A 16,885-nucleotide genomic window follows, 5' to 3' on the forward strand; every position below is an offset into this window, starting at 1 on the left:
GGGGTGTTTGATGGGGACAGTGTAGAGGGAGCTTTACTCTGTATCTAACACCGTGCTGTAACTGTCCTGGGAGTGTTTGATGGGGACAGTGTAGTGTGAGCTTGACACTGTATCTAACCCTGTGCTGTAACTGTCCTGGGAGTGTTTGATGGGGACAGTGTAGTGTGAGCTTGACACTGTATCTAACCCTGTGCTGTACCTGTCCTGGGAGTGTTTGATGGGGACAGTGTAGAGGGAGCTTTACTCTGTATCTAACCCCGTGCTGTACCTGTCCTGGGAGTGTTTGATGGGGACACTGTAGAGGGAGCTTTACTCTGTATCTAACCCCATGCTGTACCTGTCCTGGGAGTGTTTGATGGGGGCAGTGTAGAGGGAGCTTTACTTTGTATCTAACCCCGTGCTGTACCTGTCCTGGGAGTGTTTGATGGGGACAGTATAGAGGGAGCTTTACTCTGTATCTAACCCCGTGCTGTACCTGTCCTGGGAGTGTTTGATGGGGACAGTGTAGAGGGAGCTTTACTCTGTATCTAACCCCGAGCTGTACCTGTCCTGGGAGTGTTTGATGGAGACAGTGTAGAGGGAGCTTTACTCTGTATCTAACCCCGTGCTGTACCTGTCCTGGGAGTGTTTGATGGGGACAGTGTAGAGGGAGCTTTACTCTGTATCTAACCCCATGCTGTACCTGTCCTGGGAGTGTTTGATGGGGACAGTGTAGAGGGAGCTTTACTCTGTATCTAACCCTGTGCTGTCGCTGTCCTGGGAGTGTTTGATGGGGACAGTGTAGAGGGAGATTTACTCTGTATCTAACCCTGTGCTGTACCTGTCCTGGGAGTGTTTGATGGAGACAGTGTAGAGGGAGCTTTACTCTGTATCTAACCCAGTGCTGTACCTGTCCTGGGAGTGTTTGATGGGACAGTGTAGAGGGAGCTTTACTCTGTATCTAACCCCATGCTGTACCTGTCCTGGGAGTGTTTGATGGGGACAGTGTAGAGGGAGCTTTACTCTGTATCTAACCCTGTGCTGTCGCTGTCCTGGGAGTGTTTGATGGGGACAGTCTAGAGGGAGCTTTACTCTGTATCTAACCCTGTGCTGTACCTGTCCTGGGAGTGTTTGATGGAGACAGTGTAGAGGGAGCTTTACTGTATCTAACCCAGTGCTGTACCTGTCCTGGGAGTGTTTGATGGGGATAGTGTAGACGGAGCTTTACTCTGTATCTAACCCCATGCTGTACCTGTCCTGGGAGTGTTTGATGGGGACAGTGTAGAGGGAGCTTTACTCTGTATCTAACCCCGTGCTGTACCTGTCCTGGGAGTGTTTGATGGAGACAGTGTAGAGGGAGCTTTACTCTGTATCTAACCCCGTGCTGTACCTGTCCTGGGAGTGTTTGATGGAGACAGTGTAGAGGGAGCTTTACTCTGTATCTAACCCAGTGCTGTACCTGTCCTGGGAGTGTTTGATGGAGACAGTGCAGAGGGAGCTTTACTCTGTATCTAACCCAGTGCTGTACCTGTCCTGGGAGTGTTTGATGGAGACCGTCCAACCGGAAGGTGTTATCAATGTGATATGAGCAATATTGCTGGCAGCCTGAGACTGTTTTTGGGCATGCTTTGTGGTAGAGCGCCGGGCAGCGTTGGCAAGAGCATTAAAAATCAGTGTATTTTTTCCAGCGCCCCTGAAGATTTGCAAGTCCTTGCTGGGACGGTGGACATAGCTCACCAGGAAAACACTCATACTGTGGAGAAAATCATCTCCCATGAAGACTACAACCCGAAAGCTCTCCAAAATGACATTGCCTTGCTCGAACTGGCACAACCGGTCAATTACAATGAACTGGCCGGTCCAGTCTGCTTCCCGGATGCCACATTCATGGACCCTGACCACTTGGGCATCTGCTGGACCACAGGCTGGAGACAGATGCACACGGGTAAGGGAGTCCCTTCAGCCCCCCCACTGCCGTTCTGCTTTCCCGTCAGCACAAAAGGAACAGAAGAAATAGGATTGGGAACAGGCCCCTCGAGCCTGATCTATCATTCAACACAATTGACCCCAATTGGGGGCAGCACTGTGGATAGCACAATTGCTTCACAGCTCCAGGGTCCCAGGTTCGATTCCCCGCTGGGTCACTGTCTGTGCGGAGTCTGCACGTCCTCCCCGTGTCTGCGTGGGTTTCCTCCGGGTGCTCCGGTTTCCTCCCACAGTCCAAAGATGTGCAGGTTAGGTGGATTGGCCGCGATAAATTGCCCTTAGTGTCCAAAATTGCCCTTAGTGTTGGGTGGGGTTACTGGGTTATGGGGATAGGGTGGAGGTGTTGACCTTGGGTAGGGTGCTCTTTGCAAGAGCCGGTGCAGACTCGATGGGCCGAATGGCCTCCTTCTGCATTGTAAATTCTATGATAATCTATGAAATTGTAACCTTAATTCTACTTTCCTCCCTGCACACCGTCACCTGTCCCCACCACCCCCCCCCCCCCCCCCCCCGCCATAACCCCTCACTCCCTTGTCGATCACAAGTCTGTCCAACTCAACCTTGAGTATGTTCAATGATCCAGTCTCCGTCGCTCGCTGGGGGACAGAATTCCAACCCCCCTCAGAGACGAGTTCTCCTCACCTACATCTTAAATAACTTCTCTGAACTACCTCTAATTCAAGTCAAGGAGACCAGATTTGGACACAGTGCGGACTCACCACTGTTCTGTGTGACGTTACAGCGAGAGTTTCCTACTATTATACTATATCCGCCCGCCACCTCTTGCAATAAGGGCCATTTGTCTTCTTAATTGCTTCCAGTGCCTACATGCTCGCCTTTTTGTGACATGTGTCCGAGGACATCCAGATCCCTCTGTACTCCACATTCCGTAGTCCACCTCCATTTCCATAATGTTCTGCTTTTTTATTCTTCCTGCCAAAGTGGCCTCCTTGGCATTTCCCCCAGATTGAACACCATCTGCCAAATTGTTGCCCACAATTTGTGGCACGGTGGCACCGTGGTTAGCACCGCTGCCTCATAGCGCCACGGACACGGGTTCGATTCCAACCTCGGCTGACTGTCTGTGTGGAGTTTGCACGTTCTTGCCCCGTGTCTGCCTGGGTTTCCTCCGGGTGCTCCGGTTTCCTCCCCACAGTCAGAAACTGTGCAGGTTAGGTGGATTGGCCGTGCTAAAAACTGTCCCTTAGTATCCAGAGACGTGCAGGTTAGATGGGCTGAGGAGATAGAGCGGAGGAGTGGAGCCTAGGGTTGATCTTCCAGAGGATCAATACAGACTTGATGGGCCGAATGGCTTCCTTCTGTGCTGCAGGGATTCAGTACATTCCACTCGACCTATGGATGCCTACTGCCTAACGCACACCAGCCGCATCACAAAGGGGCTAGCTTATTTTCATGGTGGTTAGATGAAGGAGCGGTGGCTTTGAGTGCACTGGGTGATGAGTTGGTTACCCTACGAGGAGAGATTAAGAAATGAAATGAAAATGAAAAATGAAATGAAAATCGCTTATTGTCACAAGTCGGCTTCAAATGAAGTTACTGTGAAAAGCCCCTAGTCGCCACATTCCGGCGCCTGTTCGGGGAGGCTGGTACGGGAATTGAACGGTGCTGCTGGCCTGCCTTGGTCTGCTTTCAAAGCCAGTGATTTAGCCCTGTGCTAAACAGAAGAACAAAAAGAACAAAGAAAATACAGGAACACGCCCTTCGGCCCTCCAACCCTGTGCTGACCATGCTGCCCATCAACCTAAACGCTTCTACACTTCCTGGGTCCGTATCCCTCTATTCCCATCCTATTCATGTATTTGTCAAGATGCCCCTTAAATGTCACTATCGTCCCTGCTTCCACCACCTCCGGCAGCGAGTTCCAGGCACCCACTACCCTCTGTGTAAAAAACTTGCCTCGTACATCTCCTCTAACCCTTGCCCCTCTCACGTTAAACCTATGCCCCCTAGTAATTGACACTTCCACCCTGGGAAAAAGTCTCTGACTATCCACTCTGTCTATGCCCCTCATAATTTTGTAGACCTCTGTCAGGTCGCCCCTCAACCTCCGTCGTTCCAGTGAGAACAAACAGAGTTTATTCAACCGCTGTGTTGGTAGGGGGGTTACGGATGGCTGCATTGGTAGGAGGTTAAGGAGGGCTATATTGGCAGGGGGGTTACGGAGGGCTGTGTTGGTAGGGGGGGTTACGGAGGGCTGTGTTGGTAGGGGGGGTTATGGAGGGCTGTGTTGGTAGGGGGGGTTACGGAGGGCTATGTTGGTAGGGGGGGTTACGGAGGGCTGTGTTGGTAGGGGGGGGTTACGGAGGGCTGTGTTGGTAGGGGGGGTTACGGAGGGCTGTGTTGGTAGGGGGGGTTACGGAGGGCTGTGTTGGTAAAGGGAGTTACGGAGGGCTGTGTTGGTAGCGGGGGTTACGGAGGGCTGTGTTGGTAAAGGCGGTTACGGAGAGCTGTGTTGGTAAAGGGGGTTACGGAGGGCTGTGTTGGTAGGGGGGGTTATGGAGGGCTGTGTTGGTAGGAGGGGTTACGGAGGACTGTGTTGGTAGGGGGGTTACGGAGGGCTGTGTTGGTAAAGGGGGTTACGGAGGGCTGTGTTGGAAGCGGGGGTTAAGGAGGGCTGTGTTGGTAGGGGGGGTTACGGAGGGCTGTGTTGGTAGGGGGTTTGCGGAGGGCAGTGTTGGTAGGGGGGGTAACGGGGGGCTGTGTTGGTAGGGGGGTTACGGAGGGCTGTGTAGGTAGGGGGGTTACGGAGGGCTGTGTTGGTAGGGGGGTTACGGAGGGCTGTGTTGGTAGGAGGTTACGGAGGGCTGTGTTGGTAGGGGGGTTACGGAGGGCTGTGTTGGTAGGGGGGGTTACGGAGGGCTGTGTTGGTAAAGGGGGTTACGGAGGGCTGTGTTGGTAGGGGGGTTACGGAGGGCTGTTTTGGTAGGGGGGGTTATGGAGGGCTGTGTTGGTAGGGGGTTTGCGGAGGGCTGTGTTAGTAGGGGGGTTACGGAGGGCTGTGTTGGTAGGGGGGTTACGGAGGGCTGTGTTGGTAGGAGGTTACGGAGGGCTGTGTTGGTAGGGGGGTTACGGAGGGCTGTGTTGGTAGGGGGGGTTACGGAGGGCTGTGTTGGCAGGGGGGTTACGGAGGGCTGTGTTGGTAGGAGGTTACGGACGGCTGTGTTGGTAGGAGGTTACGGAGGGCTGTGTTGGTAGGGGGGTTACGGAGGGCTGTGTTGGTAGGGGGGGTTACGGAGGGCTGTGTTGGTAGGGGGGGTTACGGAGGGCTGTGTTGGTCGGGGGGGTTATGGAGGGCTGTGTTGGTAGGGGGGGTTACGGAGGGCTGTGTTGGTAGGGGGGGTTACGGAGGGCTGTGTTGGTCGGGGGGGTTATGGAGGGCTGTGTTGGTAGGGGGGGTTACGGAGGGCTGTGTTGGTAGGGGGGGTTACGGAGGGCTGTGTTGGTAGGGGGGGTTACGGAGGGCTGTGTTGGTAGCGGGGGTTACGGAGGGCTGTGTTGGTAAAGGGGGTTACGGAGAGCTGTGTTGGTAAAGGGGGTTACGGAGGGCTGTGTTGGTAGGGGGGGTTATGGAGGGCTGTGTTGGTAGGGTGGGTTACGGAGGACTGTGTTGGTAGGGGGGTTACGGAGGGCTGTGTTGGTAAAGGGGGTTACGGAGGGCTGTGTTGGTAGGGGGGTTACGGAGAGCTGTGTTGGTAGGGGGGGTTATGGAGGGCTGTGTTGGTAGGGGGTTTGCGGAGGGCAGTGTTGGTAGGGGGGGTAACGGGGGGCTGTGTTGGTAGGGGGGTTACGGAGGGCTGTGTTAGTAGGGGGGTTACGGAGGGCTGTGTTGGTAGGGGGGTTACGGAGGGCTGTGTTGGTAGGAGGTTACGGAGCGCTGTGTTGGTAGGGGGGTTACGGAGGGCTGTGTTGGTAGGGGGGGTTACGGAGGGCTGTGTTGGTAGGGGGGGTTATGGAGGGCTGTGTTGGTAGGGGGGGTTACGGAGGGCTATGTTGGTAGGGGGGGTTACGGAGGGCTGTGTTGGTAGGGGGGGGTTACGGAGGGCTGTGTTGGTAGGGGGGGTTACGGAGGGCTGTGTTGGTAGGGGGGGTTACGGAGGGCTGTGTTGGTAAAGGGAGTTACGGAGGGCTGTGTTGGTAGCGGGGGTTACGGAGGGCTGTGTTGGTAAAGGCGGTTACGGAGAGCTGTGTTGGTAAAGGGGGTTACGGAGGGCTGTGTTGGTAGGGGGGGTTATGGAGGGCTGTGTTGGTAGGGGGGGTTACGGAGGACTGTGTTGGTAGGGGGGTTACGGAGGGCTGTGTTGGTAAAGGGGGTTACGGAGGGCTGTGTTGGTAGGGGGGTTACGGAGGGCTGTGTTGGTAGGGGGGGTTACGGAGGGCTGTGTTGGTAGGGGGTTTGCGGAGGGCAGTGTTGGTAGGGGGGGGTAACGGGGGGCTGTGTTGGTAGGGGGGTTACGGAGGGCTGTGTAGGTAGGGGGGTTACGGAGGGCTGTGTTGGTAGGGGGGTTACGGAGGGCTGTGTTGGTAGGAGGTTACGGAGGGCTGTGTTGGTAGGGGGGTTACGGAGGGCTGTGTTGGTAGGGGGGGTTACGGAGGGCTGTGTTGGTAAAGGGGGTTACGGAGGGCTGTGTTGGTAGGGGGGTTACGGAGGGCTGTGTTGGTAGGGGGGGTTATGGAGGGCTGTGTTGGTAGGGGGTTTGCGGAGGGCTGTGTTAGTAGGGGGGTTACGGAGGGCTGTGTTGGTAGGGGGGTTACGGAGGGCTGTGTTGGTAGGAGGTTACGGAGGGCTGTGTTGGTAGGGGGGTTACGGAGGGCTGTGTTGGTAGGGGGGGTTACGGAGGGCTGTGTTGGCAGGGGGGTTACGGAGGGCTGTGTTGGTAGGAGGTTACGGACGGCTGTGTTGGTAGGGGGGGTTACGGAGGGCTGTGTTGGTAGGGGGTTTGCGGAGGGCAGTGTTGGTAGGGGGGGTAACGGGGGGCTGTGTTGGTAGGGGGGTTACGGAGGGCTGTGTAGGTAGGGGGGTTACGGAGGGCTGTGTTGGTAGGGGGGTTACGGAGGGCTGTGTTGGTAGGAGGTTACGGAGGGCTGTGTTGGTAGGGGGGTTACGGAGGGCTGTGTTGGTAGGGGGGGTTACGGAGGGCTGTGTTGGTAAAGGGGGTTACGGAGGGCTGTGTTGGTAGGGGGGTTACGGAGGGCTGTGTTGGTAGGGGGGGTTATGGAGGGCTGTGTTGGTAGGGGGTTTGCGGAGGGCTGTGTTAGTAGGGGGGTTACGGAGGGCTGTGTTGGTAGGGGGGTTACGGAGGGCTGTGTTGGTAGGAGGTTACGGAGGGCTGTGTTGGTAGGGGGGTTACGGAGGGCTGTGTTGGTAGGGGGGGTTACGGAGGGCTGTGTTGGCAGGGGGGTTACGGAGGGCTGTGTTGGTAGGAGGTTACGGACGGCTGTGTTGGTAGGAGGTTACGGAGGGCTGTGTTGGTAGGGGGGTTACGGAGGGCTGTGTTGGTAGGGGGGGTTACGGAGGGCTGTGTTGGTAGGGGGGGTTACGGAGGGCTGTGTTGGTAGGGGGGGTTACGGAGGGCTGTGTTGGTAAAGGGGGTTACGGAGGGCTGTGTTGGTAGCGGGGGTTACGGAGGGCTGTGTTGGTAAAGGGGGTTACGGAGAGCTGTGTTGGTAAAGGGGGTTACGGAGGGCTGTGTTGGTAGGGGGGGTTATGGAGGGCTGTGTTGGTAGGGGGGGTTACGGAGGACTGTGTTGGTAGGGGGGTTACGGAGGGCTGTGTTGGTAAAGGGGGTTACGGAGGGCTGTGTTGGTAGGGGGGTTACGGAGGGCTGTGTTGGTAGGGGGGGTTATGGAGGGCTGTGTTGGTAGGGGGTTTGCGGAGGGCAGTGTTGGTAGGGGGGGTAACGGGGGGCTGTGTTGGTAGGGGGGTTACGGAGGGCTGTGTTAGTAGGGGGGTTACGGAGGGCTGTGTTGGTAGGGGGGTTACGGAGGGCTGTGTTGGTAGGAGGTTACGGAGGGCTGTGTTGGTAGGGGGTTTACGGAGGGCTGTGTTGGTAGGGGGGGTTACGGAGGGCTGTGTTGGTAGGGGGGGTTACGGAGGACTATGTTGGCAGGGGGGTTACGATGGGCTGTGTTGGTAGGAGGTTACGGACGGCTGTGTTGGTAGGAGGTTACGGAGGGCTGTGTTGGTAGGGGGGTTACGGAGGGCTGTGTTGGTAGGGGGGGTTACGGAGGGCTGTGTTGGTCGGGGGGGTTACGGAGGGCCGAGTTGGTACGAGGTTACGGAGGGCTGTGTTTGGCGGGGGGGTTACGGAGGGCTGTGTTGGTAGGGGGGTTACGGAGGGCTGTGTTGGTAGGGGGGGTTACGGAGGGCTGTGTTGGTAGGGGGGGTTATGGAGGACTGTGTTGGTAGGGGGGGTTACGGAGGGCTGTGTTGGTAGGGGGGGTTACGGAGGGCTGTGTTGGTAGGGGGGGTTACGGAGGGCTGTGTTGGTAGGGGGGGTTACGGAGGGCTGTGTTGGTAGGGGGGGTTATGGAGGACTGTGTTGGTAGGGGGGGTTACGGAGGGCTGTGTTGGTAGGGGGGGTTACGGAGGGCTGTGTTGGTAGGGGGGGTTACGGAGTGCTGTATTGGTAGAGGGGGGCTTGCGGAGGGCTGTGTTGGTAGGGGGGTTATGGAGGGCTGTGTTGGTAGGGGGGTTACGGAGGGTTGCGTTGGTGGGGGGGTTACGGAGGGCTGTGATGGTAGGGGGGGTTACGGAGGGCTGTGATGGTAGGGGGGGTTACGGAGGGCTGTGTTGGTAGGGGGGGGTTACAGAGGGCTGTGTTGGTAGGGGGGTTACGGAGGGTTGCGTTGGGAGGGGGGGTTACGGAGGGCTGTGTTGGTAGGGGGGGTTACGGAGGGCTGTGTTGGTAGGGGGGGTTATGGAGGACTGTGTTGGTAGGGAGAGTTACGGAGGGCTGTGTTGGTAGGGGGGGTTACGGAGGGCTGTGATGGTGGGGGGGTTACGGAGGGCTGTGATGGTAGGGGGGGTTACGGAGGGCTGTGATGGTAGGGGGGGTTACGGAGGGCTGTGTTGGTAGGGGGGGTTACGGAGGGCTGTGTTGGTAGGGGGGTTACGGAGGGCTGTGTTGGTAGGGGGCGTTACGGAGGGCTGTGTTGATAGGGGGGGTTACGGAGGGCTGTGTTGGTCGGGGGGGGGTTACGGAGGGCCGAGTTGGTACGAGGTTACGGAGGGCCGTGTTTGGCGGGGGGGTGACGGAGGGCTGTGTTGGTAGGGGGGTTACGGAGGGCTGTGTTGGTAGGGGGGGTTACGGAGGGCTGTGTTGGTAGGGGGGGTTATGGAGGACTGTGTTGGTAGGGGGGGTTACGGAGGGCTGTGTTGGTATGGGGGGTTACGGAGGGCTGTGTTGGTAGGGGGGGTTACGGAGGGCTGTGTTGGTAGGGGGGGTTACGGGGGGCTGTGTTGGTAGGGGGGGTTATGGAGGACTGTGTTGGTAGGGGGGTTTACGGAGGGCTGTGTTGGTAGGGGGGGTTACGGAGGGCTGTGTTGGTAGGGGGGGTTACGGAGTGCTGTATTGGTAGAGGGGGGCTTGCGGAGGGCTGTGTTGGTAGTGGGGTTATGGAGGGTTGTGTTGGTAGGGGGGGTTACGGAGGGTTGCGTTGGTAGGGGGGGTTACGGAGGGCTGTGTTGGTAGGGGGGGTTACGGAGGGCTGTGATGGTAGGGGGGGTTACGGAGGGCTGTGATGGTAGGAGGTTACGGAGGGCTGTGTTGGTAGGGGGGGCTACGGAGGGCTGTGATGGCAGGGGGGGTTACGGAGGGCTGTGATGGTAGGGGGGGTTACGGAGGGCTGTGTTGGTAGGGGGGGTTACGGAGGGCTGTGTTGGTTGGGGGGTTATGGAGGGCTGTGTTGGTCGGGGGGGGTACGGAGGGCTGTGTTGGTAGGGGGGGTTACGGAGGGCTGTGATGGTAGGGGGGGTTACGGAGGGCTGTGTTGGTAGGGGGGGTTACGGAGGGTTGTGTTGGTAGGGGGCGTTACGGAGGGCTGTGTTGGTACGGGGGGTTACGGAGGGCTGTGTTGGTAGGGGGGTTTACGGAGGGCTGTGTTGGTAGGGGGGGTTACGGAGGGCTGTGTTGGTAGGGGGGGTTACGGAGGACTGTGTTGGTAGGGGGGGTTACGGATGGCCGGGTTGGTAGGAGGTCACGGAGGGCTGTGCTGGTAGGGGGGTTACGGAGGGCTGTGACTGTAGGGGGGTTTATGGAGGACTGTGTTGGTAGGGGGGGTTACGGAGGGCTGTGTTGGTCGGGGGGTTATGGAGGGCAGTGTTGGTAGGGGGGTTACGGAGGGCTGTGTTGGTAGGGGGGTTTACGGAGGGCTGTGTTGGTAGGGGGGATTACGGAGGGCTGTGTTGGTAGGGGGGTTACGGAGGGCTGTGTTGGTAGGGGGGGTTACGGAGGGCTGTGTTGGTAGGGGGGTTACGGAGGGCTGTGTTGGTAGGGGGGTTAGGGAGGGCTGTGTTGGTAGGGGGGGTTACGGAGGGCTGTGATGATAGGGTGGTTACGGAGGGCTGTGTTGGTAGGAGGTTACGGAGGGCTGTGTTGGTAGGGGGGGTTACGGAGGGCTTTGTTGGTAGGGGGGGTTACGGAGGGCTGTGATGATAGGGGGGTTACGGAGGGCTGTGTTGGTAGGGGGGGTTACGGAGGGCTGTGTTGGTAGGGGGGTTACGGAGGGCTGTGTTGGTAGGGGGGGTTACGGAGGGCTATGTTGGTAGGGGGGGTTACGGAGGGCTGTGTTGGTAGGGGGAGTTACAGAGGGTTGTGTTGGTAGGGGGGGTTACGGAGGGCTGTGTTGGTAGGGGGGGTTACGGAGGGCTGTGTTGGTAGGGGGGGTTACGGAGGGCTGTGATGGTAGCGGGGGTTACGGAGGGCTATGTTGATAGGGGGGGTTACGGAGGGCTGTGTTGGTAGGGGGGGTTACAGAGGGTTGTGTTGGTAGGGGGGGTTATGGAGGGCTGTGTTGGTAGGGGGGTTACGGAGGGCTGTGTTGGTAGGGGGGGTTACGGAGGGCTGTGATGGTAGGGGGGTTATGGAGGGCTGTGTTGGTAGGGGGGTTACGGATTGCTGTGTTGGTAGGGGGGTTATGGAGGGCTGTGTTGGTGGGGGGGGTTACGGAGGGCTGTGTTGGTAGGGGGGTTACGGAGGGCTGTGTTGGTAGGGGGGTTATGGAGGGCTGTGTTGGTAAGAGGGGTTACGGAGGGCTGTGTTGGTAGGGGGGTTACGGAGGGCTGTGTTGGTAAGAGGGGTTACGGAGGGCTGTGTTGGTAGGGGGGTTACGGAGGGCTGTGTTGGTAGGGGGGGTTACGGAGGGCTGTGTTGGTAGAGGGGGGCTTGCGGAGGGCTGTGTTGGTAGGGGGGTTAAGGAGGGCCGAGTTGGTAGGAGGTTACGGAGGGCTGTGTTGGTAGGGGGGGTTATGGAGGACTGTGTTGGTAGGGGGGGTAACAGAGGGCTGTGTTGGTAGGGGGGTTACGGAGGGCTGTGTTGGTAGGGGGGGTTACGGAGGGCTGTGTTGGTAGGGGGGTTTACGGAGGGCTGTGTTGGTAGGGGGGGTTATGGAGGACTGTGTTGATAGGGGGGTTACGGAGGGCTGTGTTGGTAGGGGGGGTTACGGAGGACTGTGTTGGTAGGGGGGTTACGGAGGACTGTGTTGGTAGGGGGGGTTATGGAGGACTGTGTTGGTAGGGGGGGTTACGGAGGGCTGTGTTGGTAAAGGGGGTTACAGAGGGCTGTGTTGGTAGGGGGGTTACGGTGGACTGTGTTGGTAGGGGGGGTTACGGAGGGCTGTGTTGTTAGGGGGGTTACGGAGGACTGTGTTGGTAGGGGGGTTACGGTGGACTGTGTTGGTAGGGGGGGTTATGGAGGGCTGTGTTGGTAGGGGGGGTTATGGAGGACTGTGTTGGTAGGGGGGTTACGGAGGACTGTGTTGGTAGGGGGGGTTACGGAGGGCTGTGTTGGTATGGGGGGGTTACGGAGGGCTGTGTTGGTAGGGGGGGTTACGGAGGGCTGTGATGGTAGGGGGGGTTACGGAGGGCTGTGTTGGTAGGGGGGGTTACGGAGGGCTGTGTTGGTAGGGGGGTTACGGAGGGCTGTGTTGGTAGGGGGGGTTACGGAGGGCTGTGTTGATAGGGGGGGTTACGGAGGGCTGTGTTGGTCGGGGGGGGTTACGGAGGGCCGAGTTGGTACGAGGTTACGGAGGGCCGTGTTTGGCGAGGGGGTTACGGAGGGCTGTGTTGGTAGGGGGGTTACGGAGGGCTGTGTTGGTAGGGGGGGTTACGGAGGGCTGTGTTGGTAGGGGGGGTTATGGAGGACTGTGTTGGTAGGGGGGGTTACGGAGGGCTGTGTTGGTATGGGGGGTTACGGAGGGCTGTGTTGGTAGGGGGGGTTACGGAGGGCTGTGTTGGTAGGGGCGGTTACGGAGGGCTGTGTTGGTAGGGGGGGTTATGGAGGACTGTGTTGGTAGGGGGGTTTACGGAGGGCTGTGTTGGTAGGGGGGGTTACGGAGGGCTGTGTTGGTAGGGGGGGTTACGGAGTGCTGTATTGGTAGAGGGGGGCTTGCGGAGGGCTGTGTTGGTAGGGGGGGTTACGGAGGGCTGTGATGGTAGGGGGGTTACGGAGGGCTGTGTTGGTAGGGGGGTTACGGATTGCTGTGTTGGTAGGGGGGTTATGGAGGGCTGTGTTGGTGGGGGGGGTTACGGAGGGCTGTGTTGGTAGGGGGGTTACGGAGGGCTGTGTTGGTAGGGGGGTTATGGAGGGCTGTGTTGGTAAGAGGGGTTACGGAGGGCTGTGTTGGTAGGGGGGTTACGGAGGGCTGTGTTGGTAAGAGGGGTTACGGAGGGCTGTGTTGGTAGGGGGGTTACGGAGGGCTGTGTTGTTAGGGGGGGTTACGTAGGGCTGTGTTGGTAGAGGGGGGCTTGCGAAGGGCTGTGTTGGTAGGGGGGTTAAGGAGGGCCGAGTTGGTAGGAGGTTACGGAGGGCTGTGTTGGTAGGGGGGGTTATGGAGGACTGTGTTGGTAGGGGGGGTTACAGAGGGCTGTGTTGGTAGGGGGGTTACGGAGGGCTGTGTTGGTAGGGGGCGTTACGGAGGGCTGTGTTGGTAGGGGGGGTTTACGGAGGGCTGTGTTGGTAGGGGGGGTTATGGAGGACTGTGTTGATAGGGGGGTTACGGAGGGCTGTGTTGGTAGGGGGGGTTACGGAGGACTGTGTTGGTAGGGGGGGTTACGGAGGGCTGTGTTGGTAGGGGGGGTTATGGAGGACTGTGTTGGTAGGGGGGGTTACGGAGGGCTGTGTTGGTAAAGGGGGTTACAGAGGGCTGTGTTGGTAGGGGGGTTACGGTGGACTGTGTTGGTAGGGGGGGTTACGGAGGGCTGTGTTGTTAGGGGGGTTACGGAGGACTGTGTTGGTAGGGGGGTTACGGTGGACTGTGTTGGTAGGGGGGGTTATGGAGGGCTGTGTTGGTAGGGGGGGTTATGGAGGACTGTGTTGGTAGGGGGGTTACGGAGGACTGTGTTGGTAGGGGGGGTTACGGAGGGCTGTGTTGGTATGGGGGGGTTACGGAGGGCTGTGTTGGTAGGGGGGGTTACGGAGGGCTGTGATGGTAGGGGGGGTTACGGAGGGCTGTGTTGGTAGGGGGGGTTACGGAGGGCTGTGTTGGTAGGGGGGTTACGGAGGGCTGTGTTGGTAGGGGGGGTTACGGAGGGCTGTGTTGATAGGGGGGGTTACGGAGGGCTGTGTTGGTCGGGGGGGGTTACGGAGGGCCGAGTTGGTACGAGGTTACGGAGGGCCGTGTTTGGCGGGGGGGTTACGGAGGGCTGTGTTGGTAGGGGGGTTACGGAGGGCTGTGTTGGTAGGGGGGGTTACGGAGGGCTGTGTTGGTAGGGGGGGTTATGGAGGACTGTGTTGGTAGGGGGGGTTACGGAGGGCTGTGTTGGTATGGGGGGTTACGGAGGGCTGTGTTGGTAGGGGGGGTTACGGAGGGCTGCGTTGGTAGGGGGGGTTACGGAGGGCTGTGTTGGTAGGGGGGGTTATGGAGGACTGTGTTGGTAGGGGGGTTTACGGAGGGCTGTGTTGGTAGGGGGGGTTACGGAGGGCTGTGTTGGTAGGGGGGGTTACGGAGTGCTGTATTGGTAGAGGGGGGCTTGCGGAGGGCTGTGTTGGTAGGGGGGTTATGGAGGGCTGTGTTGGCAGGGGGGGTTACGGAGGGTTGCGTTGGTAGGGGGGGTTCCGGAGGGCTGTGTTGGTAGGGGGGGTTACGGAGGGCTGTGATGGCAGGGGGGGTTACGGAGGGCTGTGATGGTAGGGGGGGTTACGGAGGGCTGTGTTGGTAGGGGGGGCTACGGAGGGCTGTGATGGCAGGGGGGGTTACGGAGGGCTGTGATGGTAGGGGGGGTTACGGAGGGCTGTGTTGGTAGGGGGGTTATGGAGGGCTGTGTTGGTCGGGGGGGTTACGGAGGGCTGTGTTGGTAGGGGGGGTTACGGAGGGCTGTGTTGGTAGGGGGGGTTACGGAGGGCTGTTTTGGTAGGGGGGTTACGGAGGGCTGTGATGGTAGGGGGGGTTACGGAGGGCTGTGTTGGTAGGGGGGGTTACGGAGGGCTGTGTTGGTAGGGGGGGTTACGGAGGGCTGTGTTGGTACGGGGGGTTACGGAGGGCTGTGTTGGTAGGGGGGTTTATGGAGGGCTGTGTTGGTAGGGGGGGTTACGGAGGGCTGTGTTGGTAGGGGGGGTTATGGAGGACTGTGTTGGTAGGGGGGGTTACGGAGGGCCGAGTTGGTAGGAGGTCACGGAGGGCTGTGCTGGTTGGGGGGTTACGGAGGGCTGTGTTGGTAGGGGGGGTTATGGAGGACTGTGTTGGTAGGGGGGGTTACGGAGGGCTGTGTTGGTCGGGGGGTTATGGAGGGCAGTGTTGGTAGGGGGGTTACGGAGGGCTGTGTTGGTAGGGGGGGTTACGGAGGGCTGTGTTGGTAGGGGGGGTTACGGAGGGCTGTGTTGGTAGGGGGGTTACGGAGGGCTGTGTTGGTAGGGGGGGTTACGGAGGGCTGTGTTGGTAGGGGGGTTACGGAGGGCTGTGTTGGTAGGGGGGTTAGGGAGGGCTGTGTTGGTAGGGGGGGTTACGGAGGGCTGTGATGATAGGGGGGTTACGGAGGGCTGTGTTGGTAGGAGGTTACGGAGGGCTGTGTTGGTAGGGGGGGTTACGGAGGGCTTTGTTGGTAGGGGGGGTTACGGAGGGCTGTGATGATAGGGGGGTTACGGAGGGCTGTGTTGGTAGGGGGGGTTACGAAGGGCTGTGTTGGTAGGGGGGTTACGGAGGGCTGTGTTGGTAGGGGGGGTTACGGAGGGCTATGTTGGTAGGGGGGGTTACGGAGGGCTGTGTTGGTAGGGGGAGTTACAGAGGGTTGTGTTGGTAGGGGGGGTTACGGAGGGCTGTGTTGGTAGGGGGGGTTACGGAGGGCTGTGTTGGTAGGGGGGGTTACGGAGGGCTGTGATGGTAGGGGGGGTTACGGAGGGCTATGTTGGTAGGGGGGGTTACGGAGGGGTGTGTTGGTAGGGGGGGTTACAGAGGGTTGTGTTGGTAGGGGGGGTTATGGAGGGCTGTGTTGGTAGGGGGTTATGGAGGGCTGTGTTGGTAGGGGGGGTTACGGAGGGCTGTGTTGGTAGGGGGGGTTATGGAGGACTGTGTTGGTAGGGGCGGTTACGGAGGGCTCTGTTGGTAGGGGGGGTTACTGAGGGCTGTGTTGGTAGGGGGGGTTACAGAGGGTTGTGTTGGTAGGGGGGGTTACGGAGGGCTGTGTTGGTAGGGGGGTTACGGAGGGCTGTGTTGGTAGGAGGGGTTACGGAGGGCTGTGTTGGTAGGGGGGTTACGGATTGCTGTGTTGGTAGGGGGGTTATGGAGGGCTGTGTTGGTGGGGGGGGTTACGGAGGGCTGTGTTGGTAGGGGGGTTACGGAGGGCTGTGTTGGTAGGGGGGTTATGGAGGGCTGTGTTGGTAAGAGGGGTTACGGAGGGCTGTGTTGGTAGGGGGGTTACGGAGGGCTGTGTTGGTAAGAGGGGTTACGGAGGGCTGTGTTGGTAGGGGGGGTACGGAGGGCTGTGTTGGTAGGGGGGGTTACGGAGGGCTGTGTTGGTAGAGGGGGGCTTGCGGAGGGCTGTGTTGGTAGGGGGGTTAAGGAGGGCCGAGTTGGTAGGAGGTTACGGAGGGCTGTGTTGGTAGGGGGGGTTATGGAGGACTGTGTTGGTAGGGGGGGTTACAGAGGGCTGTGTTGGTAGGGGGGTTACGGAGGGCTGTGTTGGTAGGGGGGGTTACGGAGGGCTGTGTTGGTAGGGGGGGTTTACGGAGGGCTGTGTTGGTAGGGGGGGTTATGGAGGACTGTGTTGATAGGGGGGTTACGGAGGGCTGTCTTGGTAGGGGGGGTTACGGAGGACTGTGTTGGTAGGGGGGGTAACGGAGGGCTGTGTTGGTAGGGGGGGTTCTGGAGGACTGTGTTGGTAGGGGGGGTTACGGAGGGCTGTGTTGGTAAAGGGGGTTACAGAGGGCTGTGTTGGTAGGCGGGTTACGGTGGACTGTGTTGGTAGGGGGGGTTACGGAGGGCTGTGTTGTTAGGGGGGTTACGGAGGACTGTGTTGGTAGGGGGGCTACGGTGGACTGTGTTGGTAGGGGGGGTTATGGAGGGCTGTGTTGGTAGGGGGGGTTATGGAGGACTGTGTTGGTAGGGGGGTTACGGAGGACTGTGTTGGTAGGGGGGGTTACGGAGGGCTGTGTTGGTATGGGGGGGTTACGGAGGGCTGTGTTGGTAGGGGGGGTTACGGAGGGCTGTGTTGGTCGGGGGGGTTACGGAGGGCTGTGTTGGTAGGGG

General features: G+C 59.3%; 1 protein-coding gene across 1 annotated transcript in view; it reads left to right on the plus strand.

Annotated features, from left to right (window-relative positions):
* The window catches only part of LOC140404575 (chymotrypsinogen B2-like), an 81,433-nt gene that overhangs the window by 13,140 nt on the left and 51,408 nt on the right, over positions 1-16,885 (plus strand). Inside the window, exon 3 of the mRNA XM_072493178.1 lies at positions 1,668-1,924. Within this exon, the coding sequence (XP_072349279.1) occupies positions 1,668-1,924 (257 nt within the window). The remainder of the gene's footprint in view (positions 1-1,667; positions 1,925-16,885) is intronic.

This window comes from Scyliorhinus torazame, chromosome 31 (genome assembly GCF_047496885.1).
Source record: "Scyliorhinus torazame isolate Kashiwa2021f chromosome 31, sScyTor2.1, whole genome shotgun sequence".
Taxonomy (NCBI): Eukaryota; Metazoa; Chordata; class Chondrichthyes; order Carcharhiniformes; family Scyliorhinidae; genus Scyliorhinus; species Scyliorhinus torazame.